The sequence below is a fragment of the Abramis brama genome (genome assembly GCF_963993115.1).
Source record: "Abramis brama genome assembly, chromosome: 11".
In the NCBI taxonomy this organism is placed as follows: Eukaryota; Metazoa; Chordata; class Actinopteri; order Cypriniformes; family Leuciscidae; genus Abramis; species Abramis brama.
In genome coordinates, this window is record NC_139973.1 from 17,006,001 (window position 1) to 17,028,192 (window position 22,192).

A 22,192-nucleotide genomic window follows, 5' to 3' on the forward strand; every position below is an offset into this window, starting at 1 on the left:
GGATAACCAAGCAATATTTATCTCTATAAACGGCACTCAAAGACAAAAAAATAACAACAGCATAACACATGAGCAATTATTTTTAAAAGCAAGATACTTTACATTCTGTCCCTCATCTGAATCCTCCATTTAGTCAGGGACGTCCTCTCCAGTCTTCAACGAATTACACCACGCAGTGACCTCGAGTAAAGCAACTGCTCATTAACACTTCCACAGCTTACTCTTGTAGCAAATGTATTTCAGCTGACCAAGACAAAGATCAAATTCTCGCACAGTCAAAAATAGGTCTTTCCAAAGACAATTAAGGGATAAATGCTAAGCTACTTAGGGCTTAAAGGGTGAGCCAAGGCTGAAATTTTACTCTAACAACTTATAGGCACAATAATAAAGCATACAACTCAAAAACTGTAACTTCATACATGCATTTAATTTGTATCACAAAGTCCTATTTATTTATTGTAAATGAGTATACTATACAAGTTAAGAATGGTTTGTCAACAGCACTCTTAAGACCCTTCTAAGTAGGTGTGGAAGACCACTAAGAACATAAGAACATCTCTGAACACACATACTAAGCTACTTAAGTTAATTAAATCGCAGCTTGAATAAAATCTTTAAAAAGTTCCAGAAATGTTCCAAAAAGAAGTTGTTGCTCTTTAGGATATCATTGACTGAAAATTCAAAACACATCTGCAAAACACAATCTTGAAAACCAAGAGAGCACAAATAAACCCAGCCAGAGCCCTGAGAGAGAACCTCTCAAAATCCACAAATCCCAGGATAATGTGAGTTTTGATGGTTATCCATAAAAATTATTTGTGCAGGTCCACAACTATTTCAGGAATTTGTTAATGGAACACAATAGCTTAAAATAGAATAGAATTATAGTTTGTCAAAACAGGTTGATTTAATCAGTTAGGCGTCAAGCCAACAAGATGATGATGATGATGATGATGATGATGATGATGATGATGACGATGATGATGATGATAAGAGTTTGAAATAAAAGGGTTTTCTTTGTTTACTCTGTAGACATTCTAACTGAAAGCTCCATCCCCAGACCACCCATGCTCATGTTTTGTTTTGTTTTTTTGTTTTTTTTTAGCTGATACCAATGATATCTTAGAAACCAGAGCGGACAATATAAAGCCAATAAGTATGATATTTTTAATTAAAAAGATAGTAAATAGCACATGCTGCAATTACATTTTTTTTTACTAAATTAGAAATAAATAATTTAAAAAAAATGTATCAATATGAAATAATAACTTTAACTTAAAAAAATCTGTAAAATAAACAGACCTTCTGTAATCATATTGTAGTATTTTCACATAAAGAAATTCCTAAAACATGAATAAAAAGGAAGTTATATTTACATTTTCTCAAAAAAGACCAACTAACGCTAATTTTACATTACAAAACCAGACGTACTCTTTGGTTCAGTGGGGTTCTTGACTCAATAAGGATCAATTTCCTTAATGACTGCATAATACTTTCATGTTTAACTGGTTATTTCAAATTTTCTATTGATAAAGTATGTTTAGCAGCTGCTTAAAAATAAAATTGAATTAAAACTAAATTAATTCATTAAAACTACACCCATAAAATGATCACATGATGGGAACCCTAAGGCTCTACAAATGAAGCGCCTGAAAGAACCCTTTAATGTTCTATATAAAACCGCGGCCAACTGGATATAGTGCAGAATGGTTTGAAATCAAGGATGTAAAGTTTGTCACATGCGTGAGTCCAGTGACAGCAGAACTCCTGTCCACATACCATTCACACAGCTTGGACTAAGTCAAGCACAAAGGTTTTTATGCAAGCTACACATGCACCTCAGAGGATCTAACCACTGGATTTGCTAAAGTATGTGAGATTTGTAGAATTAAATATTTATTATATTTAAAGAATTGCTTAAATTATATAAATGCATATTAGCTGAATACCGATGGTATACGAGAAAGTATTACAGTGTTTGCCCTTCAATTGCTAATAATAGTAAGAATTTATCAGAAAGAACTGTTAAACAAAGAAAACAAAGACAGATAATGGGAATAAATGCACTAGAAATCCCACTTAGGACACTTATACAGATGCCAATAATTAAAAATGCCATATATATATATAGTGCTATGCATAAGTTTAGACACCCATGCTAAATTTGACTAAAAAGAGGAATAAAAAAAAATCATCTTTTGGAAATTGAACTTAATGCCTTAATTAAAAAAATTAGGAAAAATCCAAAAAAATTCATCTTCTGATCACAAATTAAGATATTTTTGATGAAATCTGACAGCTTTCTCACTCCTCCATAGGCTTTCAGAGGGACCCAAACTCGCCGGCCCAGAATAGTTATTAAAAACATCGTTAAAATAGTCCAAGTGACTACAGTGGCTCTACATTAAGTTTATTATGTGACGACAATACTTTTTGTGCGGAAAAACAACAAAAATAACGACTTTATCCAACTATTAGTGTTCTTCAATGTGGGCCTACTTGTTACTGGCTGCTCACTCCTATTACCGCCATCTACTGTACAAGATGACGCCCCGACATTACCGGAAGTGCAAAACGGTCTGTTTATAAGCAGAGGAAGACGCGTGCTGTATGTAAACTATTGAATTCGACACTTATTGTGATTTACGTCTCGATGAACATGATGTCGGGACGTCATCTTGTACAGTAGATGGCGGTAATAATACTCCCAAGGAGTGAGCAGCCAGTAACAAGTAGGAGTAGAAGAAGAACGCCGTAATCTCAGTTCTCGCGCATGCGTCCTGGCGCTCCCGTGAACTCTCGTCAGAGGCCCACATTGAAGAACACTAATAGTTGGATAAAGTCGTTATTTTTGTTGTTTTTCCGCACAAAAAGTATTGTCGTCACATAATAAACTTAATGTAGAGCCACTGTAGTCACTTGGACTATTTTAACGATGTTTTTAATAACTATTCTGGGCCGGCGAGTTTGGGTCCCTCTGAAAGCCTATGGAGGAGTGAGAAAGCTGTCAGATTTCATCAAAAATATCTTAATTTGTGATCCGAAGATGAACGAAGGTCTTACATGGTTGGAACAACATGAGGGTGAGTAATTACTGACAGAATTTTCATTTTTGGGTGAACTAACGCTTTAAAGGGTTAGAATAGAAATTTCTAATATAGAAGGGTTACAGGTGCTCGCAACATTGTAAATGCTCAGTGTGATACTCCCGACTTAGGCTGTATCCAAAATCGTACCATGTACTCTATCCCCTATCCCCTATCATTCACTATTCCCTATAGTAGTCCACTAATATAGTTCACTTGAGGGAGTGAATGAAAACGAATTTATTTGGCGCACGACAGTGCACTATGGGAATTCTCTAGCCTTTGCACATACATCGTTTGTACGTTATTGCGGTGCATTGAAGGATTGAATGACTGACTGCACTTAATAACTTCCACTATGGTTTCGGACACCACTACAAATGGCTGTCCTCTCAAATAGTGCCCTATTTAAGGGTTTAGGGGACAATTTCGGACACAGCTCCAGATCATCTAACTGCATTACGTTAATGACGCAATTTCACGTGCTTCAGTAATTTATTTGCATTAAATCATTTAATTTTGAATTTAATTTTGAATTAATCGTTAACGTTGACAGCCCTAATATATATAGGTTGACCACTACTTACAATCTTGCCGTCCATGATTCCAAGAAACTTTAACATGCATGGACTCTTTCCATTAAAAAAATGGTTCTTTATTGAGGAAAAAAAGGTTAACTGGATTATTCAAATGTTCTTCAAAGTAAGAAAAAAATGGTTCTTTATGAAACATTTCTTTGAGGAACCCAAATTGGTTCTTCTGTGAAAACCCCCTTTTCAGGTTTTTCTCCCACCTACAACGAAAAAAAAATCTTGGGGCAAAATACTTAATATTTTAGTTAAAGACCAGAGTCAAGACAAGGGAGAACAATGGTCATGCAGAACTAAACTATGTTTAGGGGGGAGGAATGATGAGTATAAATTATTGCCCCTTTAATTAATCAGCAGCACCTGAAAAGGAAAAAAGCTAATTGACTGCATCTTTCTAAGATTGAATTCAGGACAGGACTTGACATATTTTAGTCACATCCACACCAGTCACATAAAACTGACAGTGTGACACTCTCTGCAAACCATGCTTATTATGTTCTTCAAAGAGAGGTTCTTGAAAATGGCAAACCACTCAGTAAAAAGCGGGACTAAAATACATACTAAAAACACTTACACTGCACACCCAATGAAAAAAAAAAAAAAAAAAAAAAAAAAAAAAATGCATGTGCAAACCCATGCACTGAATTTTAAATGTCATGATTTATCTAGAAAATAACTCTCGCCTTAATTAAGCCCATGCAAAATTATCAAATCACAAATTCAACTCATAACTCCCATGGTAAATAAGTACCGGAAATCCATAACTGGTCATTTGTTTGTATGAGAACAGGAAAGTCTATGGAAGTTCAAGCATGCTAGATTTTAAAGGAGAGCCCTGGGTGATTTGCCCTCAGGTAGAGGGTTGGTCATGGCTGCGCATTTGCAGCAGCACAGATGTTCTGCTTTTGCCACTCCAGACAAATATAACGCACTCCAGATAGAAAAAGCATCTCTAAAGCAGCACATTACATAACCCTAAGTTTAGCATATTTCAAGTGCATGCCTGTCAGTGTTCAGACATTGCAAGTGTTCCACGCTCTGCAAACATCCTCTTTACTTGCAAACCTGCGATAACTGTTGAATTCTAGAGGACTCTCTGGTGCAGGTGTGCGCTTAAACACACTTAGCCAGTTGAATAAATTCTGGTAATGGATAAAAACCAGTAGATTATGATCTCATTATGCTAATTTCTTTCAGTAATTACAGATGCCTGGGTTTTTAAAACACTTCAACATGCTGTTATGGTGGGGAGTGATGATAATTGGCATTAAATGATGAAAACAGCTTTATCTTTCAAACACCTTTTACAAATTCCACCCACTCGAAAGTACTCGTATTCAAGTAGCCTAAGAACACCCTGAAATGAACCTAATTCTAGAGTGACAGACATTTGTGCCACACTGCCCTCGTCCCTAAATATTGTTTATGTATATATGAATGAATGAAACCTTTATTGCCCCGAGGGGAATTTGTTTTGCACTCAAGGGAGCCACATTCAACATTAACACAGATAGCGTAGAGGATACAGTAAAACAAAACAAACAACAACAACACAGCAATGGTGGTGACATGCAATCATCAGTCCAATAATTAAGATGAATCGATAAATAATTAAATAAATAATCAATAGTGTATATATATATATATATTATTATATATTATTATATATTATTATATTATATATATACATACATAAATAGCTATCTTTGCCTTGAAGGGCAGAAAGAAATATTGCCCTGTATTTACACAGCAGCACACACCCCATCTCAAACTCACATTAGCCTTCAGTAAAGCCAATAGTATAAATAGTATAAAAAATAATAAATAATAGTAAACATCAACACTTCGTAATGCATCTTTACTGATTCAATTTTTTTATTCTAATTTCTAATCCAAATTGTCAGGCAGCTCCAGCTGATTTCATGCTCTCAGATGTACAGCCAAAAAAATATGGTCTAGTTTTTTCCCAGTTCTTTCTCCTCCATGCTATCACTCAAAATGAGTTTTGATTCTCTCTGCAACCACACCACCATTTTATCTTAATCTAGGAGATGCTGAAAGCCCTAACACAAGTGACTGACAGCAAAGACGATCTGCAAAGCATGCACCTCATGCCATACGTTTGTCATAGATATGAATGACAACAGTTACCAGCTTTGTTCATATAGCACTAATCAACCTAAACGGCTCTCAAAACTTAAGTCACTTTAGTTATAAAAAGCAGGTGTGTAACTCTTGCCTATATGGACATTGGACCCATTCTAAATCTTCTTCTTTGAGAAATTAAGCAAAAAATAAAAATAATACTCTCATTCCCTGTCTCACTTACTAACAAAATAACAGCCTAATCAGTGCACACTTCACAGTTTGGTCACCTTTTGCAGCATATTTTTCTTATTAAACTGAACAAATATTAGACAGATAGACAGAACTTTGTGAATGCTCATTTGAAGCAAATATGTGATTCATGTATAACAAATAAACATACCATCTGTAAAGCTCCTAGCCATAGTAACCAAGTATTAAAGTTAAATCTGTCTTAATCTTACAGCCACTGTTTCGTTATAATAAACTGTGTATTAAAAAAATACTCCAGATGCCTTCTTACCTTTGTGCTAACGATACATAAACAGTCCATTCTTCAGAGCGCGACCTCTCAGCATCTAATTGCAGCTGCTCTAATCCTGTCGCTAAAATATGCGAATGCATATGCATGAATGCATTGTGCGCGCGACATGAACTTACTCTCAGTTGAGCAAACGTACGCATCCATATACCCAGAGAAGTCAAGATTGCATCACCTCATGTTTCTTTTCAGCTGTGTGTCGGGGATGCTGAGGAGGAGGACGCCTGCACTCATATTGACGCGCATTCAGAGTTGATAAGAGCACCGCGGGGAGACCGGCCAGCATAATGTGCTCCCCTCACCTCTGGACACACGCGCTCCAACAGCACGTCACTGTGTGGGTAACCGCGAACGCCTCTGCCCTCACTCTGCCGTTTCAGCATCAAACAGTGGACTTCATGTTTTGCAATTAAAAAATTTTTTATGTTTAATTAAGGGGGAGGGGGAGGTTACATTTTACTGATGTAAAAGTTCAATTAATTCTGCACCATTCCTGTTACTAACCAAACCAAGTTTGTGATTAATCGTGCAATACTGACATAGCCTACAATCAATCTGTAAAAAAAGGTATTCATTTCCCAATTAAAACTTTTTGAAGTTTATAGGCACATATATACATTAATATAATATAATATAATATAATATAATATAATATGATAGATAGATAGATAGATAGATAGATAGATAGATAGATAGATAGATAGATAGATAGATAGATAGATAGATCCATGGCAAGAAAAGGTTCACTGATTAGCATAGGCCCATTCACACCAAGAACGATAACTATAAAGCATCCACACCATACAATATGTTTCTGTTTATTCTCAGCGTTTGCTTGTCCATCAATTTAAATGCTCAAGCTCATTACAACAGGATGGATTCTGATTGGCTGTCAAAAGTTTTTATGTTCATAAGCTGGATAAAATCGTTCTCAAAATGATTCCAACGATATAGTTTCTCTGTTCCGTTATCGTTATAGCTCTGTGATGTGAACTCAGCTATTCTTTAATATTGAGAATGATTTTTAGAACTTTATCGTTATCATCCCTGGTGTGAACAGGCCTTTAGAAAAATAGTGCAAACTGGTCGATACTAACCGGTCCCCTTCAAGCTGATTTTTCTTGATCAATTTAGTTAGCCTATATAATATTCATTTAATCCAACAAAAAAAATTGGGGGGGGGAAGCTTTGTTACAATATCTTCGCATTTCTAAAGCTACTGCTGCCCTTACTAAAAGTTTAAGAGTACATTCATTTGAAACCATAGTTCCATAAATATATCCAGAAAGCTATAGTTAAATACAAAAATATTTGAAAGGGTATGTTAGACCCAATTACAGTTTCTTACATGCTTTCAATCATTGTGGAGAGACAGAGGTTTGAAGGAAAAAATAAAACACCACAAAGCTATAAGCACATCCTCTGTGCCAGCCAGTGGAAACATGAAATTATCTACATTCAAACACTCATCTGATTCATTTGAGACTTCATAGAAATGAGACTGCTATGCATTGTTAAAACACTTTCTATCCAAAGTGTGGCAGATCACTTCCAATCCCAATGGAAGGAAAGTCTACCCACTCTCGAAAATGTGAGCAACAATTTAAATGAAAAATGCATGACCAGTCCTTATACAATTTAAATGAGAAATTAACATTATTAAATAACAAGGTAACTCTAAATATTCTGTAGTCACAGAACTCCTACGTAAAGTAACACATTTAAACTGCAATCCGTTTAGTCAAAGGTTTAAAACTTCACATGTTCCGAATTATGCATATTAATTAAGGGGCATTACATCCTCAATTTCCTGTTAAGCACAAGTTTAACAAATACTGGAGGTTCTGAAGTAGGTTCACCAGAGCTGAATCATTAACATGATTTTTAAAAAATAACATTATGATGAGTCTCTGAATGATCTTACATAGCACTACTCTACAAATACAGATACCAACCACAATCCAAGTTCTATAGTGAAGCAATACAACACTCACAATCATCCTGCTTTTCCAAATATCAACACAGCTCAAAAACAAAAAGTTAATTTAACTTAAATTTTAGACAACAATGCCAGTTACCTTGTCTATTTTTGATCCTGCAATGAAAATGGTCTACAAACCTGAAGAAGGATCAACCATTGCGTTTATATGAGCAACACGGAAGTACTGCTTCATTCGGAATGAATCACTATTTTTGAATGAATCACTGAATGAATAACAACTACTTTCACAAGAATAAAACCATTTATTCTTGTCCGTTTCAGCATCAACAATAGTGTCATAATTGGCAGCAATTACTCTGCATGCACTACAGAAAATCAGTAACAACATTCAAGATACATGTAATGCATACAGCAAACATGCGCTTCTATGAAGCATATATAACAACATACTATATTCTGCTTACCTCTTCGCTTTGAGAACAGATGTTGGGCACAGTTTCTGTTGGTCCAGTGGTACTGGGAGGGCCAGAGAGATTCCATTCGTTAACAGGAGGAAAAGGTTCTCTGGTTTTAAGGCTTGATGGCTCTATGGGCTTATCCTCATTATCCTGGAGGCTCACTTCATAAAATTCCTGGATATCTGAAAGAATTAACAAGTACATGAGATTATATAGCCAGCCACCAATACAGCTATAATCCCTATAAATGTTCACAGAATCAAACTTTCATGAAAATACAGATTCCACATTACCAGAACAAATTTATACACATTTTTCAGAGACATCCATACAATGCATGCACACTAAAACACTTTAGGGGCGCAATGCAAATTTATCAAATAATGTGTTTTACATTAATAAAGGGATACAGGGAGACATTTACAAGCTAAATTATTTAATTTATTAGAATACAAAAAGTACAAATAAGTATTGTACTGTAATAAGTATTGTATAGCATTGTAAGTCGCTTTGGATAAATTCATCATGGATAAATGGCTACAGACTATCCCGATCTACACCAAAGATATATTATGGCTGCATCAAAAAAGGAGCCATCCATTGACCATTATGCTGCCTTCAACACAGCAGTACAGAATTGATTTGAAAATGTAAACTGAATTCATCTTTACATTTTTGTAAAAGTAGGCTGCACTGCACACCGTGTCTTCCCACACACATAGCAGCCGATATGCATGTAACACACTAAGGATTTCTGTGTGCAGTGGCATGAGATTATGATTAAATCATTTTTTTAAATTAACATTCTTTTGGCTTTTTTCAGAGATACTGTTGAGTCCTTATAGATGTTTTCAGCCTAAAACACAGACTAGATGGACTAATAATACGCTGGACTAATAATAACAACACCATGAAACACAAATACTCTTGATGGTTGTTAACAGCACTTCCATGGATTCATACAGAGAACAGGCCAAGCAAAATGAGGAGTTCAAATCATGGAAACATAATGGTAAGAATGCACTGAGTTGTAACCCACTGAGCACAGCATAACTGGAAACTAAATAGAGAAATGATGCATTTCAAATGTTTCTTAATTAAGTATTGAGGGATTTAAGTATGCACCACTGTGCTGTGCTTTAATTTATCAAGTCAGTGTGGGCATACAAAGATGTTCTAAATTACAATAGGGTATAGGCCATGCAACTGCAAAAATCCATTTGTCAAATATCTCACCACAACCTTTTAAAGATGCACACTAACACTGTGCACAGAGCAGGCAGTAAAACAAATATACAAAAACATTTCAAGGTATTATTTATAGTTATTTCCGGATATGTTCCGTTATTATTTATAGTTATTTCCGGATATGTTCCGTTGGACTTTGTAACAGTGCTTATCACCAGTAATTTCTTCTTCCATTTTATCTTAATTACATAACCTCCCAAAAGTCCCAGCTTAAAAGCGAAACTCAAAAGATTTTCCCAAATTGACGAAAATTAGACAAATTAATTGAAATGATTAAACACAAAACTATTTTTCACAAAACCAACACACTGTTTAGTCTATTCCCAGCTAATTTAATCCGAGATACTTTTTGAAAAACACATTACCTCAAATAATACTTTAATACCTACAAAAACAACCAAGCAAAACCCAAAATACCTAAAGGGATAATTCACACAAAAGTTGTTCCAAGCCTGTATGAATTTCTTTCTTCTGCTGAACAAAAAAAATAATGATATTTTGAAAAATATGAGTAACCAAATAGTTGATTGTCCATCAACTGTTTGGGAAGGCTACTCATATTCTGATGACAGAATTCTCATTTCTGTGTGTATTATCCCTTTTATAATGCTTTCCGTGAATACTGAAACCCTGCTTCTTTCATTTTTCTCTACTGGTCATGTGAGAAAACCATTCCCACAAGTTTAAAATGCTGAGCGTCAACACCTTTATTTGCAGTTAAATAAAAAACAAACAAAAAATGCTGCTGTAACACACCGCTGAACTTGTCAAACACAAATAATGTTGAAGTCAAACCTGTTCCACCATTTCAGCACACGAGACAAAATGCTAAGAAACTTCCTCGAGGAAAAAAATTGGTTGTTCTAACAGCAACTTACCTATAAGAGCCTGGAAGAGTGTGCTCTGAAATATGTCGATGACTCTCTCAATTGAAAGTCTGAGATGAGGGTCTCCAGTCTGACTGAGTTTAGTTCTGTATTCCTCCAGAAGCTGCAGTGCCCTCTGAGCATCTGAAAAAAATAAAATGAAATCATATACAAATCTGCTGAAAAACACTGACCAAACAGAACAAAATAAGATGTTTAAAATATAGATTAAGAAAAAATATCTACATTTCACTCATATAGCCTACTAAAATATTGCCTATACGGAATTTATATAGGCTGCATTTTTAAAGACACCTCACCTTTCTTTCTCACTGGCATGATCAAGACTCAGAGATTCAAAGTCCCACACTTTTTAAAAGGCGACTGTTGTAAAGCATTGGAATGAATGACCGATCACTTTCGCTTTGAGTCGCGCGTCACTTTGATTTGGCAGTGATCGCTGAACGGGTCAGAGTGACATGTGAGAGTGAAAGATCAATAACAATAATCCGCCAATACAATAAAAAACTATAAACGACCACTTCACTCATAACCTGCTGTTAGAGGAGGCAGGAACCCGTAGGCACTTTCATACAACTCTGGACTTATATCAACTTTCTGCAGACGAATGAATGGAGTAAATCAGAAAATCGCGGTGTGCATTACAAATATTTGGAAAAAATGCCTCCCGGTCTGTTGCAATGGAAGTGGTAGAATTGGCAGAAATACTAATAATCCCTGTTGGAGTGCAAGTAAAGTTCACTCGTAGACGGGTTGCCGTCCATACATCTCTCCCGTTCCCTTCTGACTGGAGTCCTGGATCCCCGCACGTCCGTAATCGAAACTTCTTCAGCGCAACACTTCCTCTTTCTTCTAGAGTGCCCGAAATTCCCAAACTTTCCTGCAAAATGGCGACCTTGATATGCAAACAGATCACATGATCTACTGATCTACTGCCTTCCCTCTGCGCTCAAAGGAATCAGCGCTCAGGTTTCTTCACTCAGCAGCTGCGAGGAAGTAGACGGTAAAAGAGCGAGGTCTTTATTAAGTTTATCCTCACTTTAAGTAATGAAATCTGGAGAAATGATATGAGAACTGTAGAACATCAGTCTCGTTCAGAGTATATAGGTAGCTTACTGTGGTAGTAGCCTACCGGTAGCCTATATAGATATGCCTATATCATTTTATTCAGTTTTATTTAAAAACTTAACTAACAATGACATTTTTAGTTATTAGCATGTACGTCATCCCTCATTTGTTTGACATTTAGGTGAATAGTATCTCGTAAAAAAATTGTGACATCAGATCAATCCTCATAATCCATTGGCCTGTGTCTGCTAATGAAATGACTGTGATTGAGGTTTATAGTCTCTTGAATGGCAAACTGGAATTATCAAAATCCTGCTTTACTTACTGAGTACTATCACCCAGGACTAAAAATGAATCTTTGTGATTTCATGTTACTTATTACACATCAGTTAGTTGATTTGAGTGCATGGTGTGCAAGAGTTCTTATTATATTTAATATTTCACAGTTTGCCTATTTCTACAAGTAAAGCTTAATGCTTTGTCTTCTTTTGGAAGTATTTTCATTGACGGAGAAAAAATATTAGACCTAACTGGTCAAGTTTTCAATATATTAATAACTTTATAGAACTAAATAGCCTATTACATATTACAGTAACAATAAATAACTAACAGTGAGCAATAGATTTGTTGCAGTGCAGTATTTTGTGACGTTATATATAAAAATACAACTGTTCATGTTGTTAGCTCAGTTTCATTGAATAATATTAAAAGACACAACTTTTGATTTGAATAATGTTTCACTAAATGTTGAAATTAACATTAACTAACATTAATAAATGCTTTAATTGTTAGTTCAAATGTTAACTAATGTTTACAGCTTTATTGTAAAATGTTGCCTATACTCAGAGAATAATATGTTCACATATGCCAACTTCAATGAAAATACTGTACTGGTCACATGCACACGCTCATTCCTTCACAACTATCTGTATCAATATTTATTCAGTGTTCAGTGCAAATAATTAGCATATTTTTTTAATCGTTCAGTTCTGTAACAGAGTTTGTTTCATATGAGGCAACTTATCCTATCAAAGGCACACTGTTACCAGCAAAGACAAAGTCAGGCTAAGTTTGGCTTTTGTTGGTTGTTTTGTTCTTTGAAATGGCTTTTGTCGTTTGAATCTTGTGAAGGGTGGATGTCGAGTCACAGGGTGCTGTCACATTGCCACAGTTTGGGTGGGGAGAAGTCTGCCACACACGCAAAAACAGTGGTGTCTTTCTCAAACGCCCATTATAGAGTCAGAGGCTATTTTCCAGAGCGTTTCACACACAAAGAAACTATGTTATGAATGGCTTTACGAGCAGAACATTTTCACAGATTTACAATGATCCATTTATGAAAAATGTGTACAAATTGAAGGCCAAACTATGTCTGAGGAGTGCTACCACAATTTTGACAGATACTTCTGCCGCCCACACAGTTTGACAAGCCTATGCTTGACTTGAAGTGTGTGTCTGGTAATGCCTAATGGATTCTTACTATACACATTCTATTGTATTATTCTGTATCTCAGAACCTTATTCCCACAGCATTGCTTAGCCTATATATGACCCAAGCAAATGAAATTTAAGTTAATAATGATATTATATAATTAATAATACTTGAAACCACAGTTCACCTCTAATATGCATGTAGAATTTCCTTTCAATATCTTAATGATTTATGGAAAGTTACTTCTAGGTTTTGTGTTGCTTTAAATAAATAGAGCTTTCATCCTTCGGTGGTTATGTATAATTACAGTTGCACACACCCTCTGCTTTCTTTGGAGGCATGTACAGTGAGTGAAGTGCCTTGACATGGAATGCATGGCTGTAACCGGACCTGAGCACTTCTAACCCCTCATGTTGAAACCAGGGGGCATCACTCAACACATCAAGTGGATTGTCTAATAACGAAGGGCATTTTAAAGTATGGATCAAGGATGTGTCTCAGATTCAGAACATACATTTTAGACCACCCACAGTCCATTCCCTGACCTGTCATCAATTTTAAGCTACAAGTCGTAAACAAATCATTTGTCCAAATTAGTGATAATTATTAAATACTAAATAATACTAAATAAATGTAAAAATTATATTAGGAAGGCTTTTAGAATATGGCTTCCCAGTTTAATTTCATGTTGGTTCAGTTTCACTATTTTATATTATTTATTTTATTCTATAGATTTTAAAACAAATGAACTGTTAATTGTGGAAATGAATTGTGATTTGCTACTTATTTTTTCACACATTTAAAAATATTCTAACTGAGGCGGTATAATTTTTATATATATATACAAACATACATTGTGGCTGATGACAACCGGGATCAGTCCGAAACAGGCGTTCACAAGGTTGTGAGGAAGAAATTTACTAGTCGGTAAACCGAGTTTTATTTTAAACAATCTAGTTGCAAGTAAAGACCTTTCCTGTCGGTGGTTCTTGGCCAGATTAAGATGTAAACTGAACCATACTTAATGCTGACAGTCAAAAGTCTGGCGATGAGAGATTAGATGCCCCTAATTTAAGTATGACTTTTGACACTCTGCATAATTAGCATATCATCATGTGCATATTTCATTTTTGTATGTATGGTACATCAAGTGGAGTGCATGATAAAGTTAACCATAACAATGTATAAAGCAGTGGTTCTCAAACTTCTTGACTAATAGGTCCCTAATATAAGATATAATATTTCTTCCAGCATGTTCTACTATAGCCTAATTATATTTTAAAACTGGTAGCGTCAATGTATTAATTAACCTCAAATATTTTATTTCAGACTTTTTAATAACTCTCTGTTCTTTAATAAAATAGTTGTTGAGGTGGAAAATTAAAAATAAAAGGAAGAAACATTCAGTTTACACATTTTTATGTGGTTTTTAGTTTTAGTATTTTAATAAAGTTTGATCATTTGAATAATAATTTTAAATCATCCTGTGGCCCCCTAGTGGACTCCGGCCCCCTGATTGAGAAATACTGTTATAAAGTAGACATCGCAATGATCATATATGACTGTATTATTGAACTGTAGACAGGCTCAAATGATTCTTGGCATCTCTGAAGTCTGAAGTAATTAATCACACAACACTAATGATCCCAGTCAAAGAATGCCAAGATATTATTGTCATCTCATTTCTCATCTCACCTTGAATTGGCAAATTGTTAACAGCTAGTCAAATCTGCACAGTCACGTCCTGTAATCAATTTCCATTAGAAGCACCTTCAGATTTCTGCTCTGGATATATCTGATGTGATTTCTACAATACATCACCTTGTTATTCTCAGATAGGCCTACATGTCCAAATGGGGTTTGAATGATTTGATCAAATTATTAGTTTATATTGTAACAGTTCAATGGACTTTCACCTTCATTGTGTTTGTTTAATGCCAGATTTAGACATTTGAAAATGCATAAATCTTTCATGTTTCACAGTATGCAGACAGTACAGAATGTCCACTCACAATGTCCATTAGAGCTATTGAGGTTTTTATTACTTATTGTGGCGTGTATGACGCTGGCAAGGTTTAAATGCTTCATTGCTTACTCAGGAATAATAGTAATAATAATAATCCAGTAATGTGTATAAAATTGTGTTTCATTTTCTTAAGCAGCAGTACTGCATCACTCGGAGCAGATCTCATTAGTGAGAAAGCTGAGATCCAGCAGTTAAGCTGCAGATCAGCAGCACTGACAAAATCATGTAGGCCTATCATACTTGCACCTGTTATTATGGGTTTTTAGTATTAGAAAATTAATAAATAATACTGAGTTCTTTTGGTAACAGTAACGAGGTAGGTTCGTGTGAGGTAAACAATAAGTCCAAACTGTGCAGTGGTGAATATTTCAATATATAAAAGCTTTTATATAAAGCAATATATAAAAACGGTTTTACACGGTCTGTTCTTGTATATTCAAGAAAACATTCCATTCTATTTCTATTAATATTCCATATTGTAACAACGTTTCTCTCATTCGTAATGCAAGGTCTCTTATATAGGCTATAAATAAACTTTAAATACCCTGTCAAAGATTTCCAGTGGTTGCAACATCAAGATAATAAAATATATGAAGATATTGGAGACAATATTCATTATTGCATTAGTTTTCCAAACCGTTTTCCAGTGGTCACGGCGGGGATGCTGGATGAGTCTAGGTAGGACAATGTTAAGTTGTTAATTATTGTGTGTGTGTGTGTGTGTGTATACTGACACCTAGTGGATATATTGGTGCAGTATCAAAAATGTGATCAAAACCAGACTGCAGGTTGCATAAACTGCTTAGACTGGATTTACAAGTTAAATAATTTTAGTCTTTAAGACTGGTCATAACGTTTTGTGTCAGTTACATACAAACAATGGGTTTCACTTTATTTTAATGGTCCCTTTAACACATTCTGTTGACTATTATGTAACGTTGCACCTTCATGTAATTTCATTAGTGTTAGTAGAGTAATATAGACTGGTAGGGTTAGAATAAGTTGACTGTTGAAGGACCATCACAATAAAGAGTTAGCAGATATTAAGCAGACAGTCTACTAATACTCTAATGAGAGTTAGTTGACACGTAGTGGCAAAGTTACTTATTGTCAACAGACAAAATCAAAATAAAGTGTTACCAAATAATAATTTGAAAAGTAAGACTGATTAGCCCTTGACTGCTCAAACACAGTCTTACATTTGGCTAGGTTTATACAACTGGACAGTTATTTGCCTGTTCTTTAAAAGGTAACATTTATTCCAAAACTCTAAAGTTGTTCATATTAGTGTTACGTGCTATTGTATATGTTGCTTCTATGTAATGCTATGCCATACACATCTCAGAATAGATGAGGAACATGGGGTTACACGTTTGTGTACTGTGTGGGTCAGTTTGTCAGAAGTTGTCATATGAGACCAATCATGATCAACTATTCATATGTAATTCTTGACATTTTTGTTTTGTTTTAATTGTGATGGTCAGATGCACTTTTGAAAAGATAGAAAGAATGAAAAGGATTGGCTTTGTGAAGTGACTGTGGCAACAATCACTCCATACAGTACTGTGCAAAAGTCTTAGGCATGTTAGTTTTCACCAAAAAAACTGATAACTGATATTTCCTGCTGGCATACTACAGCAAAAGATATAAATCACAGTTTTAAAACAATTTTTTAAGGTGAAAATACTAAAATGCCTAACACTTTTGCACAGTGTATAGGGCTGCACAATATATCGAAATTATCTAAATATCGCAAATGTACAGTACTGTGCAAAAGTCTACCCCCCCCAAAAAAATGGTTTTAAGTCAGTTATTTATATCTTTTGCTGTAGTGTGTCAGTAGGAAATATCAGTTTACATTTCCAAACATTCTTTTTACCATTAATTGTAATAATCCAGTGAGATTTCTGTATGCACAAGGTGCATACCTAACATGCCTAAGACTTTTGCACAGTACTGTATATATCGCAATATGCATATCGCAACGGCTTGCAATAACTGGGGTTATGAACAAAAGACAAAGAGAAAATCACTCACTGCTCTTGGCTGAATAACTTTTGTAGCTTTAATAAGAGTCAATATATTATATTAAATTCATACAGTGAAAACTAAGCAGTGTTTAATTTTTACATTTGATTATTCGGTTTCTGTTGTTAAATAAACCTAATGTAAGCCTACCTGAAACCCTAAACCTGCACTGATGTTAAAATAACACTTATGCTACAGTAAAACACTGCTGTTCACTTTCAGATGTTGTAGGGATGTTTTCTTGTCACAAAAATATATTTTAAAGATAATTTAAGTTTATTTTACACACTTTAAGCATTATCGTATCGCATATCGAATAACACATTATTTAATGAGTTATCACATATTGCATTTTTCTTCAATATCGTGCAGCCCTATACTGTGTATATATTTATTTATGAACTTGTCCGTTAAGACAAATTATTTCATAAATTATAAATTCCTGCATTTCACTCAAAACATACCTGCAAACATACCTGCAATTTGCAATACTGATCCAACACATGTGATGTTTACTATGTTATATCATTCTTATACAGTGAGGAAAATAAGTATTTGAACACCCTGCTATTTTGCAAGTTCTCCCACTTGGAAATCATGGAGGGGTCTGAAATTGTCATCGTAGGTGCATGTCCACTGTGAGAGACATAATCTAAAAAAAAAAATCCAGAAATCACAATATATGATTTTTTAACTATTTATTTGTATGATACAGCTGCAAATAAGTATTTGAACACCTGTCTATCAGCTAGAATTCTGACCCTCAAAGACCTGTTAGTCTGCCTTTAAAATGTCCACCTCCACTCCATTTATTATCCTAAATTAGATGCACCTGTTTGAGGTCGTTAGCTGCATAAAGACACCTGTCCACCCCATACAATCAGTAAGAATCCAACTACTAACATGGCCAAGACCAAAGAGCTGTCCAAAGACACTAGAGACAAAATTGTACACCTCCACAAGCCTGGAAAGGGCTACGGGGAAATTGCCAAGCAGCTTGGTGAAAAAAGGTCCACTGTTGGAGCAATCATTAGAAAATGGAAGAAGCTAAACATGACTGTCAATCTCCCTCGGACTGGGGCTCCATGCAAGATCTCACCTCGTGGGGTCTCAATGATCCTAAGAAAGGTGAGAAATCAGCCCAGAACTACACGGGAGGAGCTGGTCAATGACCTGAAAAGAGCTGGGACCACCGTTTCCAAGGTTACTGTTGGTAATACACTAAGACGTCATGGTTTGAAATCATGCATGGCACGGAAGGTTCCCCTGCTTAAACCAGCACAGGTCAAGGCTCGTCTTAAGTTTGCCAATGACAATTTGGATGATCCAGAAGAATGATGAGTACCATCCCAAGAACACCATCCCTACTGTGAAGCATGGGGGTGGTAGCATCATGCTTTGGGGGTGTTTTTCTGCACATGGGACAGGGCGACTGCACTGTATTAAGGAGAGGATGACCAGGGCCATGTATTGCGAGATTTTGGGGAACAACCTCCTTCCCTCAGTTAAAGCATTGAAGATGGGTCGAGGCTGGGTCTTCCAACATGACAATGACCCGAAGCACACAGCCAGGATAACCAAGGAGTGGCTCTGTAAGAAGCATACCAAGGTTCTGGCGTGGCCTAGCCAGTCTCCAGACCTAAACCCAATAGAGAATCTTTGGAGGGAGCTCAAACTCCGTGTTTCTCAGCGACAGCCCAGAAACCTGACTGATCTAGAGAAGATCTGTGTGGAGGAGTGGGCCAAAATCCCTCCTGCAGTGTGTGCAAACCTGGTGAAAAACTACAGGAAACGTTTGACCTCTGTAATTGCAAACAAAGGCTACTGTACCAAATATTAACATTGATTTTCTCAGGTGTTCAAATACTGCAGCTGTATCATACAAATAAATAGTTAAAAAATCATACATTGTGATTTCTGGATTTTTTTTTTTTTAGATTATGTCTCTCACAGTGGACATGCACCTACGATGACAATTTCAGACCCCTCCATGATTTCTAAGTGGGAGAACTTGCAAAATAGCAGGGTGTTAAAATACTTATTTTCCTCACTGTATCTACAGTCTGAGCACACCCTTACTAGCATGGATATCTAATATTTTCAGCATCCTATTGAAATCCCCAACAAACCCAAATCTGTATTCTCTACTGGGGTTTCACTACGAAATGTTACTGAGGTTGCAAAAATGATTGTCCTATGACAAATTGAGATTTAGATAAACAAATATTTAAAAATACCTTAGATGTTGTTCAGGACCTTATATAGGGATATATAAGGATCATTTATATTAGAGATAATAGGCTTTATTTGTGAGAAGCACAACAAATTAGCATAAAAGCTTTATAATTTATGTTTTATTATAGTATATGTTTTATAATTATTTATTGTATAAATTATTGCTGTATATATATACTGTGTGTGTGTGTGTGTGTGTGTGTGTGTGTGTGTGTGTGTGTGTGTGTGTGTGTGTGTGTGTGTGTGTGTGTGTGTATATATACTGTATATAGGCCTGTTGGCATATCATATTTTATTAAATAATTAAGTGAGGGAATTGTACATTTGTATAGGCTACATGCTAAATGGAAATAAATAATCTGAATCAATCTGTAAGTGTATCTTTAATTACGGCTGGACGGTGATTTCTGAATTAAGTTCTCACACATTTATAATTACTATAAATTGCAATATGAAATTATTTATATTGGTTCTCATCGGTGCAGTTGTAAAATTGCTTTGCTAAAATATCAAAACATGTTATTTAAAACACCACAAGGTGGCATGAGAGGTTTCAGAGGAGTTTCCACCCACACACTCAGATACTGTGATTCATGCTCTGTTTATCCAGATCACTTACTGGACTGAGAAATTCACACAGAGAGAAAGACACGCTCACTCTCACTGTTTTTCTTCCATGGATTCCTGAAACAGGGAGGTGTAAATGACTAACCAATACGAATTTGCACCATGGCGGCAAAATTATGAATTCCCAGGATGCCTATATGGCGCTTGGCCTTGGGATGATGCACTGCATGAATGGAGCCGTTAGGATGCAACACTGATTTAGAGCAGCTCTTGAATAGAGGCAGTTCTGTCTGACATGGATTCTGCTGGACTAGACACGTCTGGATTTTCACATCACCAAGCGACAGAAGGACTTTGAATGTCTTATTGAGAAGATATAATGTGAGTGAAGTCAGAATATTACATTTAAATAATATAAATATCCTGACGCAAAACAAAAAGTTGTCATATTTGATAAACATGTTATATTAAGAGTATAGAGTATATATAATATATTAATATATAGTACAGTAATATGATATATTTTTTATTTTAATGCCATTACTACAAAAAGAGCTTTGTGTTGACTCTAAATATGTCTTTAAATATAGGCTATTAAAATATATGTAAACATATATATATTTTTTTGTTGTTCATTTTCTAAAGTGCAATTATGCAAAATATTACTGCATTATTTTTTTAAGATGTGAAATAGGTACAAACAAAATCAGGTGAGTCAAACCAAACCAAGACATACAGACACAATGACCTTTGGGCTAGATCATTTAATTAATGAAACATTTATAGTGCTTTTCTTATGTACTGAACACCAGTATCAGGGGGTTTCTCCTCACACACCACCAGTGTACAGCAACTACTTGGATGATGCAACGACAGTCACAGTACGATTCGAAACCTGTGTCGGCATGGGAGGCGTGTGCGCTAACTAGGACGCTAAAGACCGCAGCCTCTAGCGTGCCTCTTATAGGCCAGGGGAGTGAGATTTACATGCACAGCTCTTACTGGCCCCCCTACACTTCACTCCCATCCGGGTCACGGCACCAAAAACAACTTGCCCTGCTCCAAGCGGGATTTGAACCCGGGTTGCTGGCATGGGAGGCGGGCGCAGCCTCTAGCGTCAGTCGTTAACTCGCCTCTTGAGGCCAGGGGAGTGAGGTTCACATGCACAGCTCTTACTGGTCTACGTCCGTTACACACTCACCACACTCCAGCTATAGCTGAGAGGAGAGAGATTGATAGAGCCAATTCAATGGATGGGGATTATTAGGAGGTCATAACTGATAAGGGCCAATGGAGGGAATTTAGCCAGGACACTATAGGATTTTTAATGACCACAGAGAGTCAGGACCTCAGTTCTCATTTGAAGGACGGTGCTTGTTATAGTGTTGTCTCCCCGTCACTATACTTGGGTGAGCACCCCCTGCTGGCCTCACTAACACCTCTTCCAACAGCAACCTAGTTTTCCCAGGGGGTTTCCCATCCAGGTACTAACCAGAATCAACCCTGTTTAGCTTCAGTAGGCAACCAGTCTTGGGCTACAGGGTGATATGGCTGCAGCTTGTTGGTGTGGACAGCGAACATGAGCACCGTTTTGGCGAGCATCTGGATCTCTGGCCACACACCGTAAGTGGGCTCGTGGTAATATGTTAGTATACTGGAGAATTTTTACTGTGTCATGAGACCACTGACAGCCATATTTACAGGACGTGAAGAGTAACAGGAACAGTGATAAAATCTTTCAAACAAGATCAGAGACAATCCCAAGGGTGGAACATCTAATGGTAAGTCATATTAAAGCCGGCAGTGCTGTTGATTCAACCAGTGCTCTTACTGTAATTATACTTTTACTGTTTAATCATACTAAACAATCTGTAATTGTTCATGATTAATAACTATTATTATTTTATTTAATTACCTGTCAAATGCTCTTTGGCATAAGCCCTTGATGTCTACTTGTGGACACATATTGCATAGAGTGTGCAAATGGTATAATTCATTT

At 36.0% G+C, this 22,192-nt stretch overlaps 1 protein-coding gene and 1 long non-coding RNA gene across 12 annotated transcripts in view; one reads left to right on the forward strand and one right to left on the reverse strand.

The window, feature by feature from the left end:
- dlg1a (discs large MAGUK scaffold protein 1a) overlaps positions 1–11,951 on the reverse strand; it is a 128,620-nt gene extending 116,669 nt beyond the window's left edge. For 2 of the 11 annotated variants that reach the window (XM_084129827.1, XM_084129832.1), the window contains exons 1-3: positions 11,137–11,951; positions 10,829–10,960; positions 8,709–8,884 (exon numbers count right to left, since the gene is read on the reverse strand). In XM_084129827.1, the coding sequence (XP_083985953.1) occupies positions 8,709–8,884; positions 10,829–10,960; positions 11,137–11,155 (327 nt within the window). In that variant the 5' untranslated portion in view covers positions 11,156–11,951. Of the gene's footprint in view, positions 1–102; positions 300–8,708; positions 8,885–10,828; positions 10,961–11,136 lie in introns of those variants that run through there. The other 9 variants (XM_084129829.1, XM_084129819.1, XM_084129835.1 and 6 more) reach the window with 7 other exon arrangements.
- An 8,271-nt stretch (positions 11,952–20,222) lies between these two features.
- Positions 20,223–21,994, forward strand: LOC311092851. The gene is made up of 3 exons (XR_014608320.1): positions 20,223–20,574; positions 21,705–21,816; positions 21,897–21,994. It is a non-coding gene; the product is annotated as an uncharacterized lncRNA (long non-coding RNA).
- The last annotated feature ends 198 nt before the right edge of the window (positions 21,995–22,192 follow it).